The 26,115-nt window shown below is 46.4% G+C and overlaps 1 protein-coding gene across 1 annotated transcript in view; it reads left to right on the top strand.

The window, feature by feature from the left end:
- CACNG4 (calcium voltage-gated channel auxiliary subunit gamma 4) overlaps window positions 1-20,886 on the top strand; it is a 42,108-nt gene extending 21,222 nt beyond the window's left edge. The window contains exons 2-4 of the mRNA XM_058817293.1: window positions 12,382-12,465; window positions 18,331-18,471; window positions 19,308-20,886. Of these exons, the coding sequence (XP_058673276.1) occupies window positions 12,382-12,465; window positions 18,331-18,471; window positions 19,308-19,846 (764 nt within the window). The 3' untranslated portion in view covers window positions 19,847-20,886. The remainder of the gene's footprint in view (window positions 1-12,381; window positions 12,466-18,330; window positions 18,472-19,307) is intronic.
- Window positions 20,887-26,115: the final 5,229 nt, after the last annotated feature.

The raw sequence follows: 26,115 nt of genomic DNA, 5'->3' as shown, positions 1-26,115 counted from the left end.
TGTATTAGGTCATTTGTTAGCTGTAGTGATTTAAGTCAGTCCTGGGAATCAGAAAGTTTAAGGCTTTTAATTTTCATCAGGCAGTGGCTGTGCACCCCTTTGCCTTCGGGCAGGAGGGAGCACTGGCTCTTCAGCTGGGCAGGGCTGGGGTGCAGGCAGGGTGGGGATTCAGAAACACCAAGATTTAGGCAGGGTGGAGATTCAGAAACACTGGGATTCTGACAGGACTGGGATTCAGCAGGGCTTGGATGCAGGAAGGGCTTGGATGCAGGCAGGACTGGGATTCAGAAACACTGGGATTCAGAAACACTGGGATTCAGGCAGAGTTGGAATTCAGGCAGGGCTGGGATGCAGGCAGGGCTCTCAAGGAGGACCTGGCTCACCCTCTGGTCCCCATCTCCACAGACCCCCCCCCCCCTCCTCAGCTCTCTCTCCCTCCCACTTTCTCCCAAACTTCTTTTCCTCCTCCTCTGTGAACCACCTCCCATTCCTTGCCCCAAAGTGCTCCTTTGCTCTTTTTCTGCTCCTTTGCTCTTGTTTCACATTGCTCTGCAGCATCTTTCAGGTTGCAGGCACTGCTGGGAATCAGGAATAACCAAAGCAGTAGTAACTCTAATTCAAGTTTAAATCCTACATGCTGCCTTTATATTCCCTTCCAGGATTTAACAATGGCAAAATATTTTTGTTCCTTTCATTTTTCCCCACTGGAAGCTGCTCAGTCCCTCCAGCAGCTCTGCTATTTGTTCCCAAGGTTAGACATCAGCCCTGGGTATTCAGCCCAACAGCCTGCACAGCACTAATCTCTCCTGGTGGAGTGTCTCTCACACTGATACATCATGCAGATGATTACTGAGACCTTTGCCTTGCATTTCCCAAACCCAGCCATCAGCAGGGCTTGGCAGTTCCACCCCTTTCTCCCAACCTTTGGATTCCCTGTTGTCATCTGCCTTGTTTCTGTCCTGCATCACTGGCTGGGCATGATCAACCTCCAGAGGCTTGGCTTCTATGTATAACTCAACAAGCTGGCAGAGAGACCAGGAAGACTCATTTGTGTGCTCCAAAACGAATGGAGATCCAACTCAAGGTCACTGCCTTCCAAAGACAGACACATTACAAGCATTCCTTTCAACTGAGATGATTTATGGACTGTTATTTCCCTATTGCTTCTTCAATATCCAACTATTTTTCTGAATGCCACCATCTGATGATGAATCTACATGGATTAAGAGCTGTGGAATCGTTACAAGATTCCAGGAGTGTCCAAATATCCTGCACATTCCTAATCAATTCACTAGCAAGGTTCTATATCACTATTTTCCAGTGTAAACCTCATGCTTTTTCATTAAAAAAACCCAACTTTGCAATGTATGAATGAGCCAAAAGAAAGTTTGTAAAGGATGTCAGGTTAGAGACATTCCTGCTATTGGAGCTGGCAATAATTCATTTAATGCAGAGAGGTAATTATTTAGTGCCTTGCAAGCTTCTGCTACACCAAGAGATCTCACCATCAATAATCAGAACAACCAATTCTCAATTCTCAGTATTGATTGCATCAATAATATTAACCATCTCCTCAATAATATCAATAGTATGAATGATTAATAATATGAATCACTTTTTTCTACTGACTTGATCTGGAAGGATTTTCCATCAGAGAAGAAGACACCCTGTGCAAGCTACCCCAAACATCCCCAAGGATTTCCCAGGTCCTCATTCTGGAGAGTTTTTTCTTAAATTTTAGGCTGCTATAAACCTTGCCTGGTGTGAAATGAAAACGTTTCAGAAAATGGGGGAGAAAATGGCAGTTTAAGAGGGTCTAAAAGTAGAAATTAAGAATAGTAAGGCAACAACTGGAGGTTGTGCACATGTGAAAGTTGAAGTGGAAGAAAATAGAGGGGATTGAGCATCCCACATTGCACTGGGGGTGTTTCAGGTAGTTCAGGAAGCACCCCAGAGGTGACCATGACAGTGATTCAAATTACAAACTCAGTAGGGATTTTGGAGAGACATCAATGTCCATTTGCTTGAATTCCACCCCCAGGAAATGCCAAGCCATGGGACAGGATGTGCAGGTGTGCTGTGATCCTCAAAGGTGAAGCCATCCAGCCCTGGTTGATCGCAGGTTAATGAGGGAGAACTGATGACTTATCAAAGGAAGGGAAACCATATGGATAAAAACCAAACTGCCCCTTAAGGGAAACTTGGTTCCAATTGTGCAGATGCAGGGAAAAGGCATGGTTTGACATTGTGAAAATAAACATGATTTGTCATTTTGCAGCATATGAACTTCACCGGGCTGAAGGAGGGCCTGTTCTCAGAAATGCACCCGATGCAGTTTGGCACTCCAGCCCTCTCACAGTCTGATGGACTGGCAGCAGCCTCCCTGGAGTACCACTGAATCTATCTCAGGGTCAAGAATACTGGGGGAAAAGAGCAGATTTTGGTGCAAATCCTGGCTAGATTCAGGCCAGCACCATTCATTTCCCACGCTGAGGTGTTGGGGCGGTGATGGTCCCTGTGGGGCCATTCACAGTTGTGAAAAACAACTCAGTCTCTGATATATTGTGCCAAAAGCACTGCCAGTTACTAAAGTACCTCTTTAAATTAAGGTGTTTGGAGCCAGAATGTAAGTAAGAGCTGGAAACTCATCAGAGGATGACTCTCAGTTCCGAGCTCTGATGGATGAAGGCTCTCACCTCAGAAGCCAACACCAGCTCCTCAAGTGTTAGACTAATTTTAGCTAAGGTAGAAAAGCCAGCTACAGAACTCTAATGGAGGTTTCTGTCCAAGCTCCAAATTCACTTGAAAAGGATGAGGAGGATTATATCAGCCACCCAGAAACAGCCTCAGCAAAGTGGCAGCAGGGAAAAATATGGAAGTGAGTGGTGAGATAAACTTCTGGGCTGCTGGATAAAGGACTGAGGCAGGAGATGCAGGACGAGCCGAGGTGTGAAGGCAGAACACAGCAAGTGTGGGCTGGGCTGGTGGAGAGAAAAGCAGACACAGAGAAGTGAGTTAGCAACCCCACGACAAACCAGGAATGCTGACAGTTCCTTGGGGCTGAGCCAGCCATGAGAACGCTCACCGTGGCAGGCCTGACTCGTGTCTGACTTGAAAATGTTCCTCACATCACCAGTGTTGAACACAAATGTTCCTCCAGCAGCATCACCAGTGTTGCCCCAAAACAAGCACGACATACCCAGCCTGAGGGATTGCCCCTGTTTCCCTGTGCTGTTGATTTACAAAATGCAAACTGAACATCAGGGCTGGAAGTTTGTCAGACTTTCTCCCTCGAAAACACAGAGACATTCCCTCAATAAGCTTTGTAAAAAGGAGCAACAAAAGAGACTAAAACAGAATCCCCTGAAATTTGCCCCACTTTGCCATCCAAGGAGCAGCACAAGAGGATGTGGTTGATAAGGAGAAAATTGCAAATTGTAGTAGGAAGACCCATCAGCAAGGCTTGTGGAATTCCACAGCACAGTCTGTTATCTGCTGCTTGGCCAAGGAAAGGCAGCTGGGAAGGGACAGGAGCACTGCTGAATAACCTCCGTCATGAATTCTATGACCAAAATGCTGGTTTATGAGGCAAATATTTGAAGAAACTGGAAAGTGAGGAGCCTAAACCAAGATGTAACATGCAACTCTCCCCTACTCTGCCTTTCCCTGGTACCATTGGTATTCACTGTGGTAGCACAAGGACACTTGGTACTTTTGGCAGCAGTTTTGTAATGACTGAAGAGGATTCAAAGGACAGCAGCCAGACACTGTGATGTGTTTTATTAGCTCCCAGATGTGCAGGTGAGGTGAATCTTTGGGAAATGAGTTTTGCTGCCACGAGTTTCCTAACATCCCTCAAGGTCTCAAAATCTTATAATGGAACAAAAGGCTGTCATAGAATATGAAAGGCATCTTTGGCAAAGCATCTTCTCTGAATCTGTTCATTTCTTACACAGAAATACAAATGCACAACATCTCTGATGATATTTGCCCAGCTGAAAACAGGAGGTCAGCTGCTGAGGCTGTGTGTTTTCCACATGAATTATAAGTGACTGAGCCTCTGTAGGCGTTTCCTGGGATATCTTCTGGTGTAGGTGATCCAGAATCTAGAGATGCTTTACCAGGCTGTATGAAATAGTGTTGGTGCATCCTGGATTGCAGAATGCCAAAAAAACCAAGACTGTTTTGCTCAGAGAGTAAAATTGTTCCTGCCAGAATTGGAAGTCAGAAGTGCTCCATCCATGAAGTGTCCAAGGCCAGGTTGGATGGGGCTTGGAGCAGCCTGGGACAGTGGAAGGTTGCTGGGACAAGATGGGCTTTAAGGTCCCTTCCAACCCAAACCATTCTGTCATTCCATGAGCAGTGGATATTTTTTATCTCCTAAACAAAGTACCCCTTCTGCCATAGGACCATCTTCCTTGGGAAACAGTGAGCATCCCCTGGCACCTGGAGGAGATCAGCCAAGGCCATAGAGAACTCAGGAATGTTCAAAAAGGGGTGGCTGTGCCAAGAAGGTCGAGCTGCCCAAGCAGGAACCTCTCCAGTCTGGAACTGGCACTCAGAGCAGAGGGGGCCACACCAGGCATGAGCTCCAGTGCAGTGTGAGAGCTGCAGAAACAGCAATGCAGGAACAGAGCAGCACAGCCTTCCTTCTGTGGGGCTGGGCTGGCAGAGGGGCTGTGACAGCCTCTCCTCCAGCACACAGGGCTGTGTCCAGGAGCACCAGGGAGAGGCTGCTGGCAGCAAAGAGAACCAGATCAAGCACTGCCACAGTGCAGGCAAGCTGGGGAAAGCAGATTAGGATATTCTAAATACTGGAGAGTGGGGTGTAAGACTCTTCTCTCACAGAAAGTCTGCAGTAAATACAGGAGGGAGCACTTACTACGTGAAAGGAAGAGAATGGAGTGAGCACATCAATGACAAGATAAACCAAGACCTGTTCCTGGAGAAAACCTGCTCCTGCCAGGCTGGGGGGGAATGGGGAGCACTGAATAAAGGCCAGGCAAGAGCTGCCTGCCAGCCCCAGCTCCTCTGCAGTGCGTGGGCAGCAGCAGCTGCTCCAGCAGCTCCTCCAGCTCCTCGGAGCCCTCCCGAGGTGCCGAGCACACCGGGAAGGTGTTCTGCCTTTAAAAGCCTTAAAGAGGAGCAAAATGGGACAGGCAGCGAGTCCTGAGTGGCCGCTCCTCACCTGGCACCAGGGCACTGCCAGGCAGCTCCGAGCAGCTGAAGGTCTGTAGGCAGCAGAGGGGGAGGACTGGAAAAAGGGGAAATTCATGTCACAGCAGAAGATAAGAAAATAAGAGACTGGAGGAGGAGTTTTGCTTTGCCCACCAGACAATTGAAAATAGATCAAAAGAAGAACCCAAAGGGTTTGTTTGAGATGACAGCTCCTAAGGAAGAAAGTGGGGCAAATTTCATACATTTCTACATTTTAAAATAATTGTCTTTCTGCCCAGGAAGTAGATGGGAAGCAAACAAAAGGGAGTAGGCCAGATTCTGATATCACTGGGTGAGACAGATTGGAGCCCAGTACAAGAAAATCAGAATCTGGCCCAAAAGGAGGCAGCTCCACTCACTGCAATGAGAAACAACTGAGTTCTGAGGTAGGGAATGAAAGATAAAGAAGAAAAGGCCTTCTATAAGTGAAATAAAATATTCTTTTTTTCACAGTCTCAAGACCTGTAGAGAAACATGGTTAAGAGTAAGGATGGATTCCATTTAAAGACTCAGCTGAGCTGAATTTGCTTTGGCCTGACCATGACACACACAGGCAGCTTGTCCTGCCCATGGCACCAGGGTAGCCCACAGTTATGGGAATAAACTCCTACTCTTTTTATGTCCTGAGCATTCTCTGAACACAGGATCTACCCTGGCAAAAATATGGCAATAACCCAGGTACGAGCAGTGCTCTTCATCAAATTCATCTTCAGGATGAAACAAAAATACAAACTGTCATATGGACAAATTTCCAGGACTGGCAGGACTCCGAGGGTGTCAGACAGAATCTGTCTCAAAACCAGCCTATGCTTTGAAGTTTCCAGCTCTTACAACAGCCAAACTTTTTTCAAAGGCAAACACCCAATAAATGTGTATTTAACCTCCTGAGGCTTCTTCCTCTGCTGGCTGCATCCTCCACGGTGATGAAGGCGGCTCACAGCAGCATTGTGGAGAAGCAAATTCACATGAGGTGTGTTTTGCACATGACCTGCATCAATAGTTCATGATTTCTTTTATAATGACAGCATTAAACATCTCCAGGCAGAGGTCCGTGCGAGCTGTGCTCATTGGAGTAACTTAAGGACAGGCTTGTGAAACTCTCAGCAAGCAGCAGGAGACAAATAATCAAACTTGGGACAGCTTAACACACAAAGTTCCGAGCTACAGGAAAATATCTATTGCTGCTCCTTGTGGTCTGAGGGGAGAGCTCAGGAGTAGAATAACCCCTGTTTGACCAACAGCACCACAAAGCAAGTTTTGAAAGCAAAAGGAGGTGCACCCTCGATTCTTCTTCTCGAGGGTTATTTTGTGACAAGAGGAATGAGAGGAAAGCAAAGGCAGCAGCTGCATGTGCTGTGGTGTCAGCCCAGTGAGACAGGGGAGCTGTGCTGGTGGAAAATCAAACAAATGAACACAGAGCACACATAGATATTTTTGTGGACATGAACACTTTTTGGCATGTCTGATCTCCTTTGCTCACTATTGCTCAAATCAGCCAGCAAAGGGCTTCAGAACCTGTCAGCAAAGAAATCCTCCTAAGGAAGAAAATACACAACTGTTTCTCCTCTGCCCTGGCAGAGTCCAGCCCTGAGACACTCTCACTCCTATAAATAGAGGTGATGTCCAAGGGAAGTGTAAAGCCATGCCATTAAGGAAAGCCAGTCCTGCACGAGGTGCTGGGATGGACACTGTGTTCAGGCCACTTCTGTTACAGCAGCCCCACTCTGCTGTCACACTTTCCTCGTGGTCTGTGACTCTGTCTGTCAGTCAGCCCTCTCTGTGCTGATGTATTCAGAAAACTTGTCATTTAACCATTCGATATTCATGTGTTGCAGTAAATCAGGCTGACAGCTGGCTCTGGAACCGAGGCACAGTATTTAATCACAGAATAGATGCAACAAGCAGAACCATTGGTCCAAATTTCCCCTGGTACCTTACTAATTGCCTTATTTTTAATATACAGTCAGCTCCTTGCAACTTGTATTCCCTGTTTCCACAGGCAACAGAGAAAAAAACCCAAGAATGTTTTGCTCAGAGAGTAAAATTGTTCCTGTCAGAATTAGAAGTCAGCCCCCAACAGCAGAGGTGCTCCATCCCAGAAGGGTCCAAGGCCAGGTTGGGTGGGATTTGGAGCAGCCTAGGATAGTGGAAAGTGTTGACAGCACTTGCTGTGAAATGATCCTGAAAATAATTTCATTCCACGTCTCCAAACCATCCCAGAAGTCCCACATTTGCCAGGAAGCAATGGGCTGCTTGGTGAGGTTTTTTGGATGGCTGTGGGTGTATTTACCTGCCTGCAGGTGACTGCTGAAGCCAAGTGGCCACTTCTGCAGCTGAAATTCACAGCTCCCATCCCCCCCATGCACCTCCACTGGGAGAATCCCCTGCTTCACACTATATATTAATAGTGTGCATGCACGTGTGTGCCCCAGAGCTGCTGGAGAGCTCCAGGAATGGGGTGTGTTGGCAGGGGAGAGTTTGAGCCAAGACACTGCAAATGTCTGGTGTCTTGAGGAAACAAGAAAGGCTTCTCCACCTTTCTCCACCAGGTCCCAAACCCAGTGTTTTCTGCATAAGGAGGGCTGGCAGCTGAGAGGGTTAAGGGTGCAGGAGGTGATGGAGCAGGAGGGAGCAGCCCAGCCCCTCTTCCCCCTCTGCTATCAGATTTCCCTCCCTCAGCCCTGCTCAGCACGGGCAGACACAAATCCCTATTGACAGAAGTCCCCTGCAGACAGGGCCCTCTGCTGCAGAGCTGCTCCAGTCTGCAGTGCTGGAAACCTATTTTAAATGACAACACAGCAGTAGTGCTATGGGAAGATCTTGTTGTGTAGAGTTTTCAAGATTAGGGCAGGGAGAAAACAAAACTACAGCCTTGTATTGACAAATATTGTCAGACATTTGAGGACGCTGTTTTCCAGTGCTGGTTTGTGCAAACACTTCCAGGGCATCAGGGAATGTTGGCATTGATAAACACTAACCACAGGAAATGGCTGTTGTCAGACATGGCTGATGGTATGGACAATAACAGGATCATGCATGGCTACCAAGTTAATACGCATTTGCATCCTAAGCATTAATCTTCACTCACAATCATCAAAAAATAAAAACCCAAAGAACAATCTGCAGTGGTAGAGGCAGGATTATTAAAGGATTATTTGAGAAAGAGCAAGGAGAAGGCAGTATGTCATCAGAATATGGGATCACTACTTTGATTTGCTGTTGAAATCTCTATGTATTTTGAGATCTCAAAGCCCAAAACAAAGCTTAATCTTCACTTAGGCACTACAGTCGCCTCCCTTATCATGTTATCTGAGTACATCACACTCTAATTATAGTTGTCTGAACAACACTTAGTGAGATTGGGAAGTACTAACCTTGCCAGAGAAGCCCTTAAACACAGAGCAGAACCAAGTCAGAAATGCTTTTTAGTTCCTAATTGCCAGCTAAGTATGCTGCAACCAGTGGAAAAAAAAATTGTTCTAACACCATCAACAGCACTTCAGAAAATTTACCTCTTCATTATCATTAATGCAGATCCTGAAGTCCTGGCTCAAAATTCAGAACAAAGTTTTTGCTATTATGAGGAGAAAAAATGCATTCTAATATTTGTATTTCTAAAAGCATCATTAAAAACGTATCAGTAATCATTCAAAGAAAGAAGTAATACTTACAGCATCTCAGTGGGATATTATATCTCACTCTCAAGAGGTATCCAGAAGAGCTTCTCAATATTTTAGTATCTGTTAGGCAGTGATTGCAGTTTATTTATCTCTCTCTCTAGTGGGTACAGCAGTAGGAGTTAAATATTCCATCTTCCTCTCCCAAGGATATAAGGGACTGTATCCCCAAACTCAGGCAAGAAGGAAAATCTCTGTCCCCCATCCTTTCCTGGTGGGAAATGGTTTTGTGTTCCTCGGTGAGTGTGGACCTGTGGCCACGTTTGCCTGCACATTTCTTCAGGGCAGCTCCTGAGAAGCCTTGGAGAAAAGCTTCAAACAGCTCAGCCCTCGTGCAGGTGCTTGCAGAATGATTGTTACTGGGATTAACTGAGGTTTTCCTTTTCTGCCACCTCTGCCATTCCATGAGTTTTATTCTTTATGCATTGCTTTACATGCCAGGGCATGGAGATGAATATCCCACCAAAGCCCAGCTTTGACTTGCTCCTATTTTTTATGTATCAATACAACTCAGACTCTGCTGTCACCTTTTAGAGCTGACCGCTGCTTCATTGGCTTCTCCAGCTAGTTTTAATTTTTAATTTTTTGCCAAATTTGAATTTTTAATTTTTGCCAACTCTGAACTTCAAAGTCCATCCTTATGAAGAAGTATTGCTACTTTTCCTAGCAAGCCTTTATTTCAGATACTGTGTGGCTTGAAAGAGCCCTCAACGCTGTGTAGATCACGAGAGTTCTTGATAGCAACTTCAAGCCTCACTGAGAGTTTAATAAGCTGTTGCTGAATTACATTGCACTTGTTAAGTTTATAGAAAAAAGTTATTCAGTCTGCTGCTGTTATTGGCTATCAAACATCACAGACACTAGAGAAGACCCTTAACCAGTATCTCTGGTCTGAACTACATAAAAAGTACTGGGGAGAATATTTTGAATTCCTAGGCTTTGATACAGGTCCAAATTTCACAGTCATTTCCAATTTCTATAATAAATTAGCCAGATAAATAATGACCAATTAATAATGACCAATCCCAGTATTCCTAAAAACTGAAAATAAAAAGGAACTTTCAAATTCATCCAGATTAATTTTTTTGGGGTGGATGGGGGCAGGGCAGAGAGGTGATTAACCTGTTTTTTACCTCTGATTAGCCTGTTTTTTTACCTCTGCTAGTCTTGCTCATACTCTTTCATGTGAGAGGCTGTAAATAGAAGAGCCAGGAAATGAAGGTCTCATCAGTGCTGGTGCATTCCAGCCCTGCTGGGGCAGGAATGGCTTCATGGCCTCTCTGAAAGTTCTGCTGAGGGGCCCATTTCACTCAGCAGTTTAATTACGTTGAGCCATTTCACAGAGCCCAAAGCCCTCCACCAGTCCATCAGTGCTGCAACACAAGAGGCCTTGAGAACATTTCAGTCTTGCAGACTCCTCACCTGTTGAGTTTCTGGAGGGAGGTGTTTGTTTGGGCTGTTGCCATGTCCACACTCTGGGAACGTGCAAGAGGAGCCCCTGGTGGGGACACTGAGCTCCCTCCTTCAGGCCTCTCCCTGCCTGCCCTGCAGCTCAGTCACCTGCCATACCTCTGCTTTTATACTTTTATAACTGTGCATAAATTCAGCCAATTACCTTAACCTTTACTGGAGGTTATTATTGGAGGAAATTTATTATTTATTTTACTATTGGAGGAAAATTATTTAGATTTATTGGAGGACCACAGAATCATGGAATGGTTTGGGTTTAAAGGGATCTTAAAGCTCACCCAGTTCCACCCACACCTTCCACTATCCAAGGCTGCCACATCAAACCTGGCCTTGGACACTTCCAAGGATGGGGCAGCCACAGCTTCTCTGAGCACAGGGAGGAATTTCACCCTTTATTTCCTCTAACCCTGCTTTCTGTCAGTGTGAGGATACAGAACACAACACCTACAGACAGACCAGGTGTGCAGACTGAGGTGGCCCCACCCATACACACACAACACAATCATTGAGAAGCCTATTTCCACAGAAATTAGGATGGGGAAAATTATTTAGATTTTTTTTTCCTTAATAAATAGAGAGGATAAAAATCACACTGTTGAATGTATTTCCTGTAAATTGCACACCTTAATGGACAGACTCAGTGAAATGACCATCCAGTCTGAGAGGCTCTGTAATGCTGGGGGTGATTGTGTGAACTGCCATGAAAATAAACACTGGCATCTTTAAAATGTGAGTTTTGCATTGCCTTGAGGAGCAGCAGCCCCTGTGGATGCACAGGCTCAGCAGGAGCAGCCCAGCTGCAGTGCTCTCCCCACCTGGCAGCCAGGACAGGTGTGTCACTCCCAGATGTGACATGAGCCACTTGCATCTTGTTCCCCACAGCCTTTGAAGTGCTGTGCAGAGAAAGCCTGAGCTGCTGCTGCTGCAATTAGAGCTGATACATCATTTACTGGGAGAATTTAATGTGCTGTAGTAGCAAACCTGCAGTTGACACTCACAGGGTGCAATTTAAATCCTCTGGATTAGTAATTCTTTTGAGATTTTTGTAATCATTGGTAATAGGTAGTGAAATAAATCCACATTTATATCCTACAGACTGCAGCTGTGCTTCTGTTAAAGTAGTATTAAGTGATGGGTTTTAAATCCTTCTGCCAGCTCGAGCTGTAAGCACTGAGGCTCCTGTGCAGGGATAACTCAGCCTGGGTGATGTGTTCCCGAGCAGGAGAGCTCTGGTTAATGAATAATGAAAGCAGTACGGCACAATCAGAGCTCAGGGCTCGCTCCTGCAGGAAGCTCTCTGGGGAGAGCTCCCCGTGCAGCTCCCTGTGCCACAGCGACCCAGCTGCAGCTCACACTGTGGATAACAGTGACAGCAAAGAGCACAAAATGCTCATGGACAGCTTTACCTACACGGACAAAGTGCTGAGGTGTCCAGTCGAGCGAGGGGTTTGTCCAGCCAGCTCTGGTGCTGTCCCTCCAGGGATCAGGAGTGCATCAGGAGTGCATGCTGTGCCCTGACTTTACTCCCAGTTAGCTAAACAAATATGCCATTAAAAACTGAGCCAACCTTGAGTGGGACATAAGGGCTTCAACTGCAGCAGGAAGAGATTTATGGACTTGTTTTTGCAGCCTAGAGAGTAATTGAAGAGGGCTCAGACAATTCAGCATTTACTGGCACTTCACTGGGGTGAGATGGGAAGGGTGATGAGAGCGAGATTGGCCCTGAGAGCCCCAGCCATGGAGCAGGGACCCAGCCTGACAGCCACTCTGGGAACAAAAAGAAGCTTTGCAAACTCAGAATGCTTGTAAGATAAGCACAGCACTGATAAAGTGAAGCACTTAGAGATTAAAAATCTCAAGAGGACGATAGAAGTGGCTGAAGGAAAGAGCCCAGGAATCCTGGCTGTCCCTTCATTCAGACAATCTGCCCAAAATTCATTACTTTAGAGGTGGTTTAAAAAAGCACATTTGCCTGGTTGTGTTCCTTATGGGTTCTGTTTGCTTTGTTTCCATCCAGGAATCTACAAAGGACATTGTTTCCGGATCAACCACTTCCCTGAGGACAATGACTACGACCACGACAGCTCAGAGTACCTTCTCCGTGAGTGAGCACTGACACCTGACACACAGATGGGGCTTTTCTGGGCTTCTCTTCTGCAGAGGGCAACCCCAGTTTTACTCACTGCAGACTGGCCCAAATTGGGCTGCACAGCCCAGTGGGGCCACGTGTCCAGTTCATGCAGCAGCTGACACAGCCGTCACCCCTGGGGACCCCACCTCATGGTCATGGAATCATGGAATGGTTTGTGTTAGAAGGGACCTTAAAGACCATTTAGTTCCAACCCTCTTGCCATGGGGTTTCAAGGATTTTTTTCCAGGGGAATGCTCACAATTTTGGTGCAGATGGTCTAAACATCATATGACAAATTTTCAAATGAAAACTGCAGCTATCTTGCCCAGATTTGCAAGGATATTTTACAGAGGGAGTATTTATAGGGTTAGTGTAACAAAACAGGTTTGAGGAGTGGGTTCCAGCCCACTAGGAAGCTTTACCAAATGCTTAAACCCAACCCTTACTCAAGCCTCAGCCTTTGCAGCTGGTGAGCCACATCCCCCTGCAGTGAAATCACTGCACTGTAGGAAGGAAGCTGAAATTTCTGCAGCTAACAGCAAAATCCCAGCATGATCAGGGCCATGGCTTCTCTGCCTGGCCAGCCAGCCACTGCTGCTCCACTCTGGCATGGAATTACCCCCAGAAGGGATTCCACCCACCAACCTGGGTCTGGGAATCAGGGCAGTTGTTTCATCCCCTCCACCTGACCATTCTCTCAGCTGATGGCAAGTCTTGGAACCCAACCATGAATCCTGCAAAGTTGGAGTTAGATTCCCCTTCCCCAGAGGACTCCTTGCCTTGTTGTTCCTCGTGAACAAAAGAGCTGAGCAGCCAAGCTGAAAGCAGTGCCCTTTAGCAGGGAGAGGAACTGCAGCTCACAAGGTGTTGGGAAATCAGGGAGCACAGAACAACGCTGCTGGCAAAGCAGAGAACTCCTCAATTACAATATTAATTACCTCAACACCACTTAGAGAACCACTCTGCCCTTCTGCTCACTTGTGGGCAACAACTTCTTGTTGCTAAGACATGAATAAGGGAAAAAAAAATCTCTGAAAAGTTTGCCTCACCAGAAAACCCAGATGTTTTTTTCCTCTTTGCTCTTGTCGATTTAGATCAGTCACAGCACCCGGGTGACACGATTTCAGAGCTCAGGCAAAGGCAGAGTGTGAGCACAGCTGCATTTATCTTTCATAAAAAGCCTTGGAACTAATGTTAAATTGATGCCAAGTCAGCTTTAGGAAACAAACATCATTAGTAAAAGGAAAGAGGAATTAAGTAGCATCATGATAAAAGCACATTATGCCTTCTTTATATGGAAAAGTGAGAACTGGGAAAAACAGTCTCCAGCTCCACGTTAAGCTACGAGACTGGTAAATTGTTTCTAAGTGTGCTTGTGACGGGTGTTCCTAAAAGCTGTTTGCAAAAGTGACTAAGTACAGATCTTAAAAACAAGTTGGTCTAACCCTTTATGTCTTCTGCAAAATCAGTCTCAGGTGTCTCCCCCGCAGAGCAGAGCTCACCTCACAGAGTCTGCACGGAGACAAGGCTCCTTGGCTTTAACTTTGATAAGAAAACTGCAATTTCCCATGGACAGAGTTGATTTAGAGTTTACTGAAAGGTAACATGTCTAAATCCAGAGGAGATGAGCTCATACCTATATGTAATAGGGACCAAATCATTGTCTAAGACAGGAGGATATTTGCATCCTGTTTCACAGTGATGTGACAGCTTCTGTCCTGTTTTTGCCCTCTGCAACACTTTTGCAGTCTACTGGCTCCATTCTCCACTATTTCTGGCCATTTCTTGGCACAGTTTCTCAGAGGGACATGTTGGGACTAATATTTATTTTTCCTGCCTGGCTTAGGCAAAGGCACCCACACTCATGTGTTTTGTGCTCCTGAAGCAGCAGCGTGAGGGGTCTCAGCCTCTTCCACAGCCCCCAGTTTAATTTGGGCTTCAGAGAAATGCAAACACTGTAATGTTTGCAGGATCGAGCCCTGGTTCAAAACCCCATGAAAATCAGTGACAAAAATGACTGATTTTGGGAAACTTTGGTCTAGGGAGTGGGTAGAGGCAGGAGTTTGGACTTTGCCCTTTGGTGTTCAAGCTGCTCCCTACAAAACCAAGCAAACAACAGTGTGGGACAAGCTGAGACGTGCAGAGGAGCTCAGACAAGACCCTTCCTATTGAACCTTCCCCGTGGCAACACACTCCCATCTGTGTGTCTAAAATAATCCCCCTCACGTGCCTGAGCAGAGCCCCAGTGAGCAGCAGATGTCCCAGTGCCAGCACGGACCCCGGGCTGCCACCGCATCCCCAGCGGCAAACGTGCCCCGGTTCCCTGTCCCTGCTTCCCTTTCTCCTGCTTCCCTGTCTGCTGCTTCCCTGTCCCTGCTTCCCTGGTGTCTCCTGCTTCCCTGTCCCTGCTTTCCTGTGCCTGCTTCCCTATCTGCTGCTTCACTGTCTCCTGCTTCCCTCTCTCCTGCTTCCCTGTCCCTCCTTCCCTGGTGTCTCCTTTTCCCTCTCTCCTGCTTCCCTCTCTCCTGCTTCCCTAGCGCCTCTTGCTTCCCTCTCTTCTTCTTTTTCTCCTGCCTCTCTCCTCTCCTGTTTTCCTCTCTCCTGCTTCCTTTTCCCCTGCTTCCCTGGTCTCCTCCTTCCCTGGTGTCTCCTGCTTCCCTCTCTCCTTCTTCCCTCTCTCCTGCTTCTCTCCTCTCCTGTTTCCCTCTCTCCTGCTTCCATCCTCTCCTTCTTCCCTCCTCTCCTTCTTCCCTCCTCTCCTGCTTCCCTCGTGTCTCCTTCTTCCCTGTCCCTGCTTCCCTCTTTCCTGCTTCCCTGGTGTCTCCTGCTTCCCTGTCTGCTCCTTCCCTGTCCTTGCTTCCCTTTCTCCTGCTTCTATCCTCTCCTTCCCTCTCACCTCCTTCCCTCTCACCTCCTTCCCTCTCTCCTCCTTCCCTCTCTCCTCCTTCCCTCTCTCCTCCTTCCCTCTCACCTCCTTCCCTCTCTCCTGCTTCCATCCTCTCCTCCTTCCCTGCTCTCTCTGGTCACACCAAACCCGATCTGTTCCCATCCAGCCCGGATTCACCGGCTCCTCTCCCTTGGCAGGAGGGGGATCCATCTCATCCTCGCTGTGCGCTGGGGATGTCGGGGCTCTGCTGCTCCTAGCAGGGGGACCCCGCTTCGGGGGCATCTCCACACGTTCGTGCCCTTCCTCCCTGCGTGTCAGAGCATCCTCTTTGCAAAGCCATTCCCTCGGCTCCCGCCTCTGCGGAGATGAAAAGCCCGAGCCGAGCAGGGTTTGCAGCCCCATGGGGAGGAGCGGCTCCACCGGAGGAGGTGTCACCGCACATAGCGGTGCACAGCAGGCGATGCAAACCGACAGGACGGTAAACAAGGGGGGGAGAAAAGCCAGGGAGAAAGCAAAAACCAGATTGCCTTAATGTTTTTTGATGTGCTGTCACTATATTACCAGTATCAGGAGACATATGTAAATTCTACGTGGTACCTTATGAGCTTCCTTTGAAATTTCAGAGCTAAAAGTACACATTGTAAGAAAGAAATAGACTGTGGAATTTTTCAGGAAGAGAACACTGTGTGTTTTGTTTCTCTTCTCATTAATTACCTAGTATAGAAAAATTGTCTCTGAAATTTATTAGTAGAAATAGAACAAATAGAACAACCCATCCCATATATTTGGTGCGTCTGACCAATGATATCACTGACCAAAGCTCCTTCCAATGATATTACTGAAGCTTTTGGGAAAGCTCCTTGATTTAACTGAAATCATTATAAACAGCATGACCATAAAGTGCAGGAAACAATATCCAGAAAGGGTGGGCCAGAGGCGATTTTAAGCCTTTAGCTAGGGCACAAAAACAGACAGACAGAGATTTGGGGTGCCCTAAAGTCCAGCAGCAGAGACTGACTTTGAATCTTTTCCTAACAATTGACTGAAAAAACTGACCCAAAAGCCAAGTGCTGTTAATTCCTAGCACACATGTAGGAATACACCCAGGCCAAGGGAACAGGCTCTCACCTCTCAGCAGGCTTTGCCCAGAGCCCTTCCACCCACTCCCATCGGTGGCGTTTGGCAGTTCCTGCCAGACGCTGCCTGAATAGCAATGCGCCCGCCTGGCCCGGCTTCAGATCCGGCTGGAAAATGCCCCAGCTGTGAAGGACACGTGCAGCGACGCTGCCAGTTTGGGAAAGGATGGACTTTTCTCGCTCTTACAGATCGATAGAGGCAGAAGCTTCCTAGGCAGGCGCTGCCTTTGTCTTTTTGGGTTTGTGTCCGGAGCCAGCCCCGGGCGGAGCGGGGCTCAGTGAGCGGAGCCCCCATCCCCGTCCCTCCGCAGCCACTGGAGCTCTGCCACCAGTTACCAGGGGAATCGTCAGGAAGCGATTCAGTGAGTCGGGAGCGCCAGGGCCATGGGCAGTGAATGGGAAAGCAGCAGCTGGAACATCTGCCCGTTCCTGCCGCTCCCAGCGCGGCAGCCAGCAGGATGCGCCCGGAGGCAGCGCTGCGCCCCCGGCCCCGCACGGCCCAGATGGCGCCGGCTCCTCTCCGCTCACCCTGCGGTGCTGAGGGGCTCCATGCCGCTGTCACAGCAGCCTCTGACCCTCCCTCGCCTTGGCATCCCCCCAGCCTGGCGCCCCTCGCTCTGCCGGGGCTCCCCTCCGTGCCCTCGCCTTTCCCCGGCTTCAGGGTGATCCCATTTTCCACAGCAGTGTTCAGAGCCTTATCTCCCCTTCTTCAAAAAATAAATCCTCTCTCTACAGCAGTAAAACTCAGCTCCTCACTCTGCCTTTCAGGAACCCCTGGCAGCTTTTACCCCTTTGGTTTTTACTCTCTTCTCATGCTTGTTTATTTTTTCTCAGCCCTTTTGTTCCCTCCCTGCCGCTTCCCTGTCGATTGCTGCTCTGTCTTCTTGTGACCCGACTTTGAAAGCTAGCTTGAAGTGGTGTTTTAATATTTTTGTGGGGGATTTTATACGCTGATGAATGGACTGAAGCATGGAGAATTTTAAATGACTACTTTGCTGTCAGAGAACTAAACACAAACATCTAAAACACACTTGTTAAAATTCCTTCCTTAGAAATCTGAAAGGTTTCGGTGTCCTTAATATCCACTAAAAGAAAAAGGGGTTATTAGCTGTGCTTGCTGGCAACATGGATGCTGCTGACTTCAAGAGCTGTAATTTGCTCACCTTGTGTGTGCACCACGGAACAGATCCTTCTGCTGCAGCTGTCCCAAACCTTGTAGGGTTCATGGCCAGCTCATGAATTTTTCACTGCTGCTCCCTGCGTGTTGCTGGGTCTTACTGTCACTTACCTCATGCTTTGCCAGAAATATTCTGCACACGATGGCATCAGAAAATGCCAATAATGCTGGACTTCCTGGGAGAAAGCTCAAAAGATTGAAGCCACTCTGTTGAGTCTCTGTCACACTGGTCACCTCATGGCTCCCTCGTCCCAAAAACATGCCCAGAAATGCAGAATCAGTGATAATTCTAGGAAAAAGGAATAAAAAATTATAATAAATTTGATATTAGGAAAAATTTCTTTGCTGAAAGGCTTATAAAGCACTAGAACTGGCATCCCTGACTATGTGCAAAAAATGTGTGGATGTGGCTGGCACTCAAAGATATGGTTTAGTGGAGGTGCTGGTTTCACTGTTGGATTTGATGATCTAAAAGGTCTTTTTCAACCTTAACAATCCTCTGGTTCTATTAAATCATTCTTCATAACAATTTTAGGAAAAAATCAGGGCTTTTGAGACTCTAATCTCCACACTTGCACCCGAGGAGGCACCCAGAATGATTGCTCTGTCTTCCCTCCCTACCTGTGTCCCTGCAGGCATCGTCCGTGCCTCCAGCGTGTTCCCCATCCTAAGCACAATTTTGCTGTTGCTGGGAGGACTCTGTGTCGGAGCAGGAAGGATTTACAACAGCAAAAACAACATTATTCTCAGCGCTGGGATTCTCTTTGTTGCAGCAGGTATGTTCTGTTTAAATTGAGTTCTTAAGAAGTGCTGCTGTTTTCAGGTGGAAAAGACTCTGGAAAAGCTCCTTGGCAGTGCTTTCCCTGCATCCCTTTCCTGGGCTGAGGGCATTAACAGCACCACAGCAGGCAAATTTCTCAAGACAAAATTATGCTCCTGAAGCCCCACAATAAGTATATTCTAGAAAAGCGTTTGGTTTTCCTGTAGAAAGAAGTGAAATTCAGTAACAAGCATGTTTTACACTATTTAAAATGTATTAAATATTAGATGAATCAGGCATCTCTTATACCTAGGGCCTTTTTTTTTTAAATATGAAGGCAGAAAACATTCACCTCTGATAGGTGAGCCCGTTTTTCACACTAGAAACATCTGAGAGAGTCAGCCCCATTGTTAATAGCTCTCCCTGCAGCCTGGATTAAGCATGCAGCATTTAGATGAAAATTCAGCAAGGTGGAAGAGAATTTATTTTGATCAAGGTGAACAGCCATAGCCCTGAGCTCCAAATGTATTTTTATCATTCTTCTGGATGTTAGCATCCTGCTCACAATATTAGTGAGCTCCCACAAGCTGCTGCTTTTCCACTGTGGCAGCAAAGAGATGGGGAAAAGTCCTGCTGAGTATTTTGGGATCCATGTGAGCACACGTGCTCCATATGTTGATCTTTCGGTTGTGTTTCAGGAATAAATGAATCCTTGAGATAAATGTAAGAGTAAATAAATGCAATAAAATTTCTCTGTCCCAGTCTGAGAACCATTCAGGTCCAGAAAGTAACACGGCTTAAATTTTACCTCCCCGGCCACATAAACACTGATTTATGTTTTTCTTCCTCCAGGTCTCAGTAATATCATAGGGATCATTGTCTACATATCAAGCAATGCAGGTGACCCAAGTGACAAGCGAGATGAGGACAAAAAGAACCATTACAACTATGGCTGGTCTTTTTATTTTGGAGCCTTGTCTTTTATCGTGGCCGAAACCATAGGTGTTCTGGCTGTGAACATTTATATTGAGAAGAACAAAGAGCTGAGGTTTAAGACCAAGAGGGAATTCCTTAAGACTTCTTCCAGTTCTCCTTATGCCAGGATGCCAAGCTATAGGTACAGGAGGCGGAGGTCCAGATCCAGCTCCCGCTCCACGGAGCCTTCTCCATCCAGGGACATTTCTCCAGTTGGCATGAAGATAGCAGGCACCATCCCCATGAACGAAATCTCCATGTACACCCTTTCCAGGGAGCCTTTGAAGGTTACCACGGCTGCCAGCTACAACGCAGACCAAGAAGCCAGTTTCCTGCAGGTCCACAACTTCCTCCAGAAGGAGTTTAAGGAAGGACTCCACGTCAACATGGTCAACAGGAGAACGACGCCAGTGTGAAGTACCTTCCTCCCTCGTGCTTTTTGAAGAGATGCCCAAACAGAATGGATCTATCAGGAGTGATGTTAAAATACCCTCTCACCTCTTTAATTGTGGCATGTGTTGAGGTAGCAAGTGGAGATCCTCTGGACCAACATAAAGATATTTACACGCTCGTAGCTTTTTTTGAAGCTATTTGGAGTTTGTTTATTTCCGTTCTTGGTGTCACAAGATGAAGGCAGTTCATGTTCCTGCACTTTTGTAGTGTCTACACAGTCTTGGAGAAACTGCAAAGGACTGGCCACCAGTGTGTTTTAAAGGATTACAGAAAATTTGTCGTACTTTTTTTTTTTCTAATATTGACATCCCTTAATACAAACTTGCAAATATAATTTATAACTAAGCCCAAGGATAAAAATGAGCTACTCATCAAGTGAGCCACTTTCCTTCAACACGGTGTAAGCTTTGCCTCTTTCAAAATAAAAAAAAAAAGAAAAAAAGAAAAAAAAAGAAAATATTTTTGAAGGCAACACTTTCTAAAACTGACCTGTGCCACTGAAACCGCAGAGCACCCACGTACTGAGCATTAGATACTCTCTGATAGGGGTGGGAAGGGGGTCTCCCATTCCTGGTGTAAGGCATCCCTTGGGGCAACACAGGCCGAGGAGCAGAGGGTGGGTGCGTCTTGAAACACCTGGAAAGGGAAACAGATTAAAGCAGGTGGGACTTGAGCCTATTCGCAAGCATCATTTCTTGCCTAACGTTTAGAAAACTTGAATTCTCATTTCGACGAGCCCTAGTGCCTGATCCGGCAAGGTGCTGAGTGCTGGCTGTCAGGAGCCCCTGGAGATTTGCCCGAGCGCGGCGGGAGCAGGGCAGAGCCGCCGCCGATTCCCCGATTCCCTGACGCTTCACAAGTGCAACACTAACGCTACTGGAAACAGAGATCTCTGAGCAGCCGGGAGAGAATGGAAACAGAGATCTCTGAGCAGCCAGGAGGGAATGGGAACAGAGATCTCTGAGCAGCCAGGAGGGAATGGGAAACGGAGATCTCTGAGCAACCAGGAGGGAATGGGAAACGGAGATCTCTGAGCAACCAAGAGGGAATGGGAAACGGAGATCTCTGAGCAACCAGACGAGAACGCGCCCGGACTCGCGAACTTTCCTGCAGCAACGGGAGCCGAGTGTCAGCAGAGCAGATGACAACTTTGTATTTTTTAAAACAGAACAAAAAAAAAAAGAAAAAAAAAAAAGAAAAAAAAAAAAAGAAAAAAATAATCACCGTTTATGAGATATTTATTAAACTCTTTTTATTATGAATTAAGTGCCGCATGGTGCAAGGTATAGTTGCTTTTAGATGGAAATGGTGGTTCGACCTAATTTAATTTATTTTGTAATGATGCATCTACTTACGTGCAGAGAGCCCACAGCAAACTCTATGCATCACGTAAGGAGGGAACTAATTTGTACCCTTTGCTTCTGTCTGTTTCTAAAAGAGTCTGAATATTATTTTCTTTTCTTATAAATTCCTGCTTTCAGTTTTTATACTTAGGCTTGGATCTCAAAGCTCGATGGCCTGACTCAAAGGTAATTTCATTTAATAGTACTCATGCTGATTTTAGTGACCACTCGACCAAGCCATATGAGAATGAGGTGCCCGATTCCCCTCAGATGAATTAGATGCAGTGAGAGAGGAGCATCTAATTCCTATAGATTCCTTTGAATATCCCCATCATCTTTGCCCAGAAAATCTTTGCTAGCAGAACACTCCACAAGAAAAAAATCTATAATTTGGAAAGTTTGGGTCACTGGTAGTGGGAGATCTCAGCCAAACTGTTAAAACCTCTTTAGTCTTAATTTATCCTCTGATGGCCCCAGGGCCAGAGACTCAGTGGTGGTTTGGATACGAGGCTTTCAGCTGGTGGAACCAAGTCCTCCAGGGATATCCCAGAGCAGCTGCCTTAACATCCCAAAAAGGAAGTTGAACCCCTCTCCCCCCAGAGAAACCCACTCAAGCCTCTCTCCTTGCAAGAACCAAGACACAATTCTCAATTTTAAGCGAGAGTCTTCCCCTAGTCACTGTTAAGCTCTGCCTGGCCCTCAGCCTGGCACAGCCTCATCGTTATTTTGGCAGGGGTGGGTTGGAGCCTTCATCCCTGCTCATTAAGAGTTTCCATTCAGGTTAAAACTCCGCTGGGATCCTTTTTTCAAACCTCTGAACTCTGAGAGCTAAAGCGAATGGAGCGATGGGAATGATTTAAAACTAGAAAATGTTGTGCTACTTTCTGTATCAACACACTATGGAGAAAGATGTTACACAAGCTTTTTAAAAAAAATTCAAACAGAGGCAGAAAAGAAAACTTTTTTACCTACTTTTCGGCTAGGACAACATAAAAGGGTTCTAAAATTATTAAAGTTCTTGATGAAAGGTTTTTTTTACAAGAATCTTTATGCTTTCAAACAATAAATTATTTCCTACTTTTTGAGACTTCGTAATATTAAAATACTTTGATTAGCTATGATAGAAGTAGAAGTTTGCAATGAAAAAAAAATCCAACCTTCTGTCTCATTAGTGTGTCATACTAAGTGCTAATTAATTTACATCTAATTATAGTCAATGTATTTTTCAAGTGCAATTTCCCAGAACTATTTGTTTCCCACTGTGTTAAAAAACTAATAGTTAGAACTAAGTCCTCATCCGTGTTTCCTGTAATTAAGAATAAAACCATTCCCTTTCAAACCAGGAGTTAGATATAGGCTGTTTCTCTAATCTCATGTACCTTGAACTGGAAGTGGACAGTGTCAGGTTTGCTCGCGCGTGGGTTTTGTTCTTTTAGTCGTCGTTCTCCAGTGAGTGTGCTTCAAACCACCCATCTGATTCCAGACAAAATCCAAGGTTTTTCTTCAGCCCAGCTCAGCCCTGCAGAGGCACGTGCAGTACTTTTGGCAGAGAAAGTCTTGCTGAGCGTTTTGGGATGTTGCTCTTTGCCTCCTCCCCCGGGGCAGGGCTGGGTCCAGCAGCTCTCCAGGAGTGATGCCCCGATTTGGTCCAAGCTGGAGCATCTGCTCCTTCTCCAGCAGGCACCTTCAAGAAATGGAGCTGGAGTGGGGATCATGAGATGCTCATGGGGTCTGGACAGGGAACAAAGTCATGTGGACATAACAGGGACCAGAGCTTTTGTCCTGTGACACAACAAGGACTGCGACTGAAAACTCAGCAGTTAAGTTGCAGTGCAGCAAATTGTTCAACCAAAGCCAAAACCAAAAAAATTCATATGATAATTCCAGAAAACAAACAAACAACAACAATAAAAAACCCACCAAAAACCTCAAAAAACTCAAAACCCTGGTCCTTTCCCATGAAAAACTTTGCTTCTGACAAAAGTGAAAAATTTGCAGCATTCCTGCCCACGTGCAGTCTTGCTCCATGGTTGATCTATCTGAACAGAGTCAGATTGTGCTCAGCCTTTGAAACCACCCAGTGATAGTTTAAAAAAAATTATCTGTTCTTCCACATCTCTCTGGTTTCCCTGGACAGCATCTAACAAATGAGCCCCATTTCCCAGCAAGGCCTGCAGATACCATAAAACCATATCATTAGCAATTATCAGTCTTTTGGTATATAACACACTGTAGAAACAGAACTAAAAAAAAAAAATGCTATTGGATCAGATTTGATTTTCCAAGAAACAAAATTTCAGGTATACCATGAGCTCTCTCTTCCTTGTTTCTCATACACAATAGGAGTAAAAGGAGAAATCACTTCAGCTGCCCAGACATCTAACAATAAACTATTTTTTCTGTTTCTTTTTCTCTCTGTATGGATCACATATCCACAAGGGCTAATATATCATGTCCCTTGAGGCTACATTTCTGTCTGCAGTTCTAAAGTGTTATTTCCACTGTGCTTCAGTTCTACTGGTATAATCACAACCATGTATAATGTACTTAATCCTTACTTTTTAAATAAACCATTTTAAATGTATTTGGTTTTGTGTGGAGAAAGGTATGTAGATTTTTAATTTCCAAATTCTCTGAGCTGAGATTTCAGGTTATTTTTTCACATTTTTCACTGTTTAATTGCAGCTGGCCATGTTACTGGGCACCAGTATTTCAGAGGAGTTTAAATTATTCTTGTGGTCCCAGAGACCACAAAATCTCCAAGATAAGCTATCTTCATGATATTTTCAGTTATTTGGTTGGAAATTAAGAAAAACCTTCTCATTTCCAGCTTAAACCTGTCCCATACGAGACCCACTGTGGTCTCAGCACCCAGTTTGTGCCTGGTGTGGTGACCAGAGGCCACTGCAAACCACCCTTGAGGAAAACAACCCAGAGTATTCTGAAGCACCTCCCTGAGCCTGAGCTTTCCTCCAGTTTTTGAGCTTTCTTATGAGCTCACCTGGAGCCTCCTCCTCTCCCTGATCTCTCCCATATTGCCTGAAGGAAGCCTGGCCCCACATGCCAAACATGGGTCAGCAGCAGAGCAGCCTCTCCCCACCCAGCCAGCCCCAGCCATCCCCGCATCACAGACAGGATTCCTTCTTCAAACACTTCTTTCAGCTTCAACTCCCAGCTCCTCAGCCTCCAGATTGTCTCAAGGATGAGTTCTGGCTGCCTTCTCTGCCCACCTCTCCCAGGCTCACCACGAACTGGCACGTCTGCAGGGAGCCGCAGGATTCATCTTCTCACACGCCTCTGACACGAGGTAGTGAATTCATTTAAAGCTCAGGCCCAAAGATGCTTCCTTTTGAAATAAAGAAAGGTTTTGCCCACATTTATGAGCAAGTCTGTGGGTAAATGGTGACCCCAAGAGCTGTGGCTGCCCCTCTGTGAGCAGGGGTGTTGGAAGAAGTGATGTTTGAGAAGAGGGGAAGCACAAACAGGCTTTGGGAAGGGGGAAAAAGAGGATGTGGCATTTCCTTGGAATGAGAGAACCAACAGACAGGGGCAGTGCCTGTTTCCAAAGGGAAAGGAGAGGCTGTGCATCTGTCTGCAGCCCAGCTCAGCTTTCACAGGGCCAGGATCGCTTTCCCCAGCTCTGCCTGCGGTATTTTGGGAGTTCTGGGTCACTCCCAGGGGCAGCAGGGATGGCCAGCTACACACAGCAGGGTGGGATTCTACTGAAAAATAAAGCAGCCAGCCAAAACTCACACATTCAGCTCTTGTGTTCCATGATTGCCCCCCAGAATCAGGGAGCTTTCAGAGGGTGCCTTTAGTGGCATTCCCAGGTTTTGGGTGTGCAGCCCCCTCCCCAGTCCCAGTGCTCTCAGCACACTGGGGCAATGCAGGCTGGGGAGCCCAAATAGCACTGAGGAGACCCTGCTTGAAGAAAGGTCTTCGCTGAACTCCCATCTGAGCTGAGAGCAGAGCAGGTGCTGCCTCCCCCTCTCTGGGTTACTCTGACTGGGATGGGTTTTTGCAGAGCAATGTTCTGCAAGCAGGGAGCCACAGAGTGAGGTTAATCTGCTTGTGGTAAATGCTGAGGCTGCTCTGAAAGAAATACAGAAGAGTGCAAGTGCTGGGGAGCAGAGCCAAGTCACCACCTCTGCCAGGGAAAAAACCACCACAGTAGCTGGGCTTCAGATGCCTCCTCTGGCATTTTCTCCAGAACAGAAACAGAATTGTGTCCCTCACTTGCTGCTCCTAAAGTGCAATTAATTGGAGCCCTCTCTGCTTTCCAACAGGTCTTCATTAATAATCTGTTTATATTTCATGTGATATTGATTTTTAAATGTGAATATTTACCAGCTGACACAGGGAGGCTGCAGGAACCATTCCCGGGGGATTAGGTATCGTGGTCTTCTGGATGTGCAGAAAACTTCCAGGGTTTGCTTTAGTCCTGTGCTCCTCCAAAAATCTGGTTTGTTTCTACATTTGCCAAATGACCACAAAACCCATTTTTTCCCCCATGGACTGGCAGCTCTAGGTCACTTTTGGGGGCTGGGGGGAGTGTTTCACCTCAGCTGCAGCAATGTGAGCTTGGGAAGCCACTGCTGCCCATGCTGGGGCTCACTGGAGCCTGTTCACACTCCAGCTCCACTCAGCAGCAGGCAAGGATCAATTATTCACTTCTGATTTCACTCCAGTTGTTTCCTGGAAATTAGGAAACTCAAAGCCAAACCAAACCCATAGAACTTCTCCAGAATGAAGGATCTAAATGAGAACAGAAAGTGTGATTCTTGCCAACACTGGAAGAGGCACAAAGACCAACACCAGTGAACAAAATTAATGAGTTCCCACCCCTGCAGTCCTTGTAGGTTGTAATTAGTCTAAAGCAGGATCATTAG

This window comes from Ammospiza caudacuta, chromosome 19 (genome assembly GCF_027887145.1).
Source record: "Ammospiza caudacuta isolate bAmmCau1 chromosome 19, bAmmCau1.pri, whole genome shotgun sequence".
Classification (NCBI taxonomy): Eukaryota; Metazoa; Chordata; class Aves; order Passeriformes; family Passerellidae; genus Ammospiza; species Ammospiza caudacuta.
The sequence above is the reverse complement of the archived record's forward strand: the minus strand, read 5'-3'. Positions and strand labels throughout refer to the sequence as shown.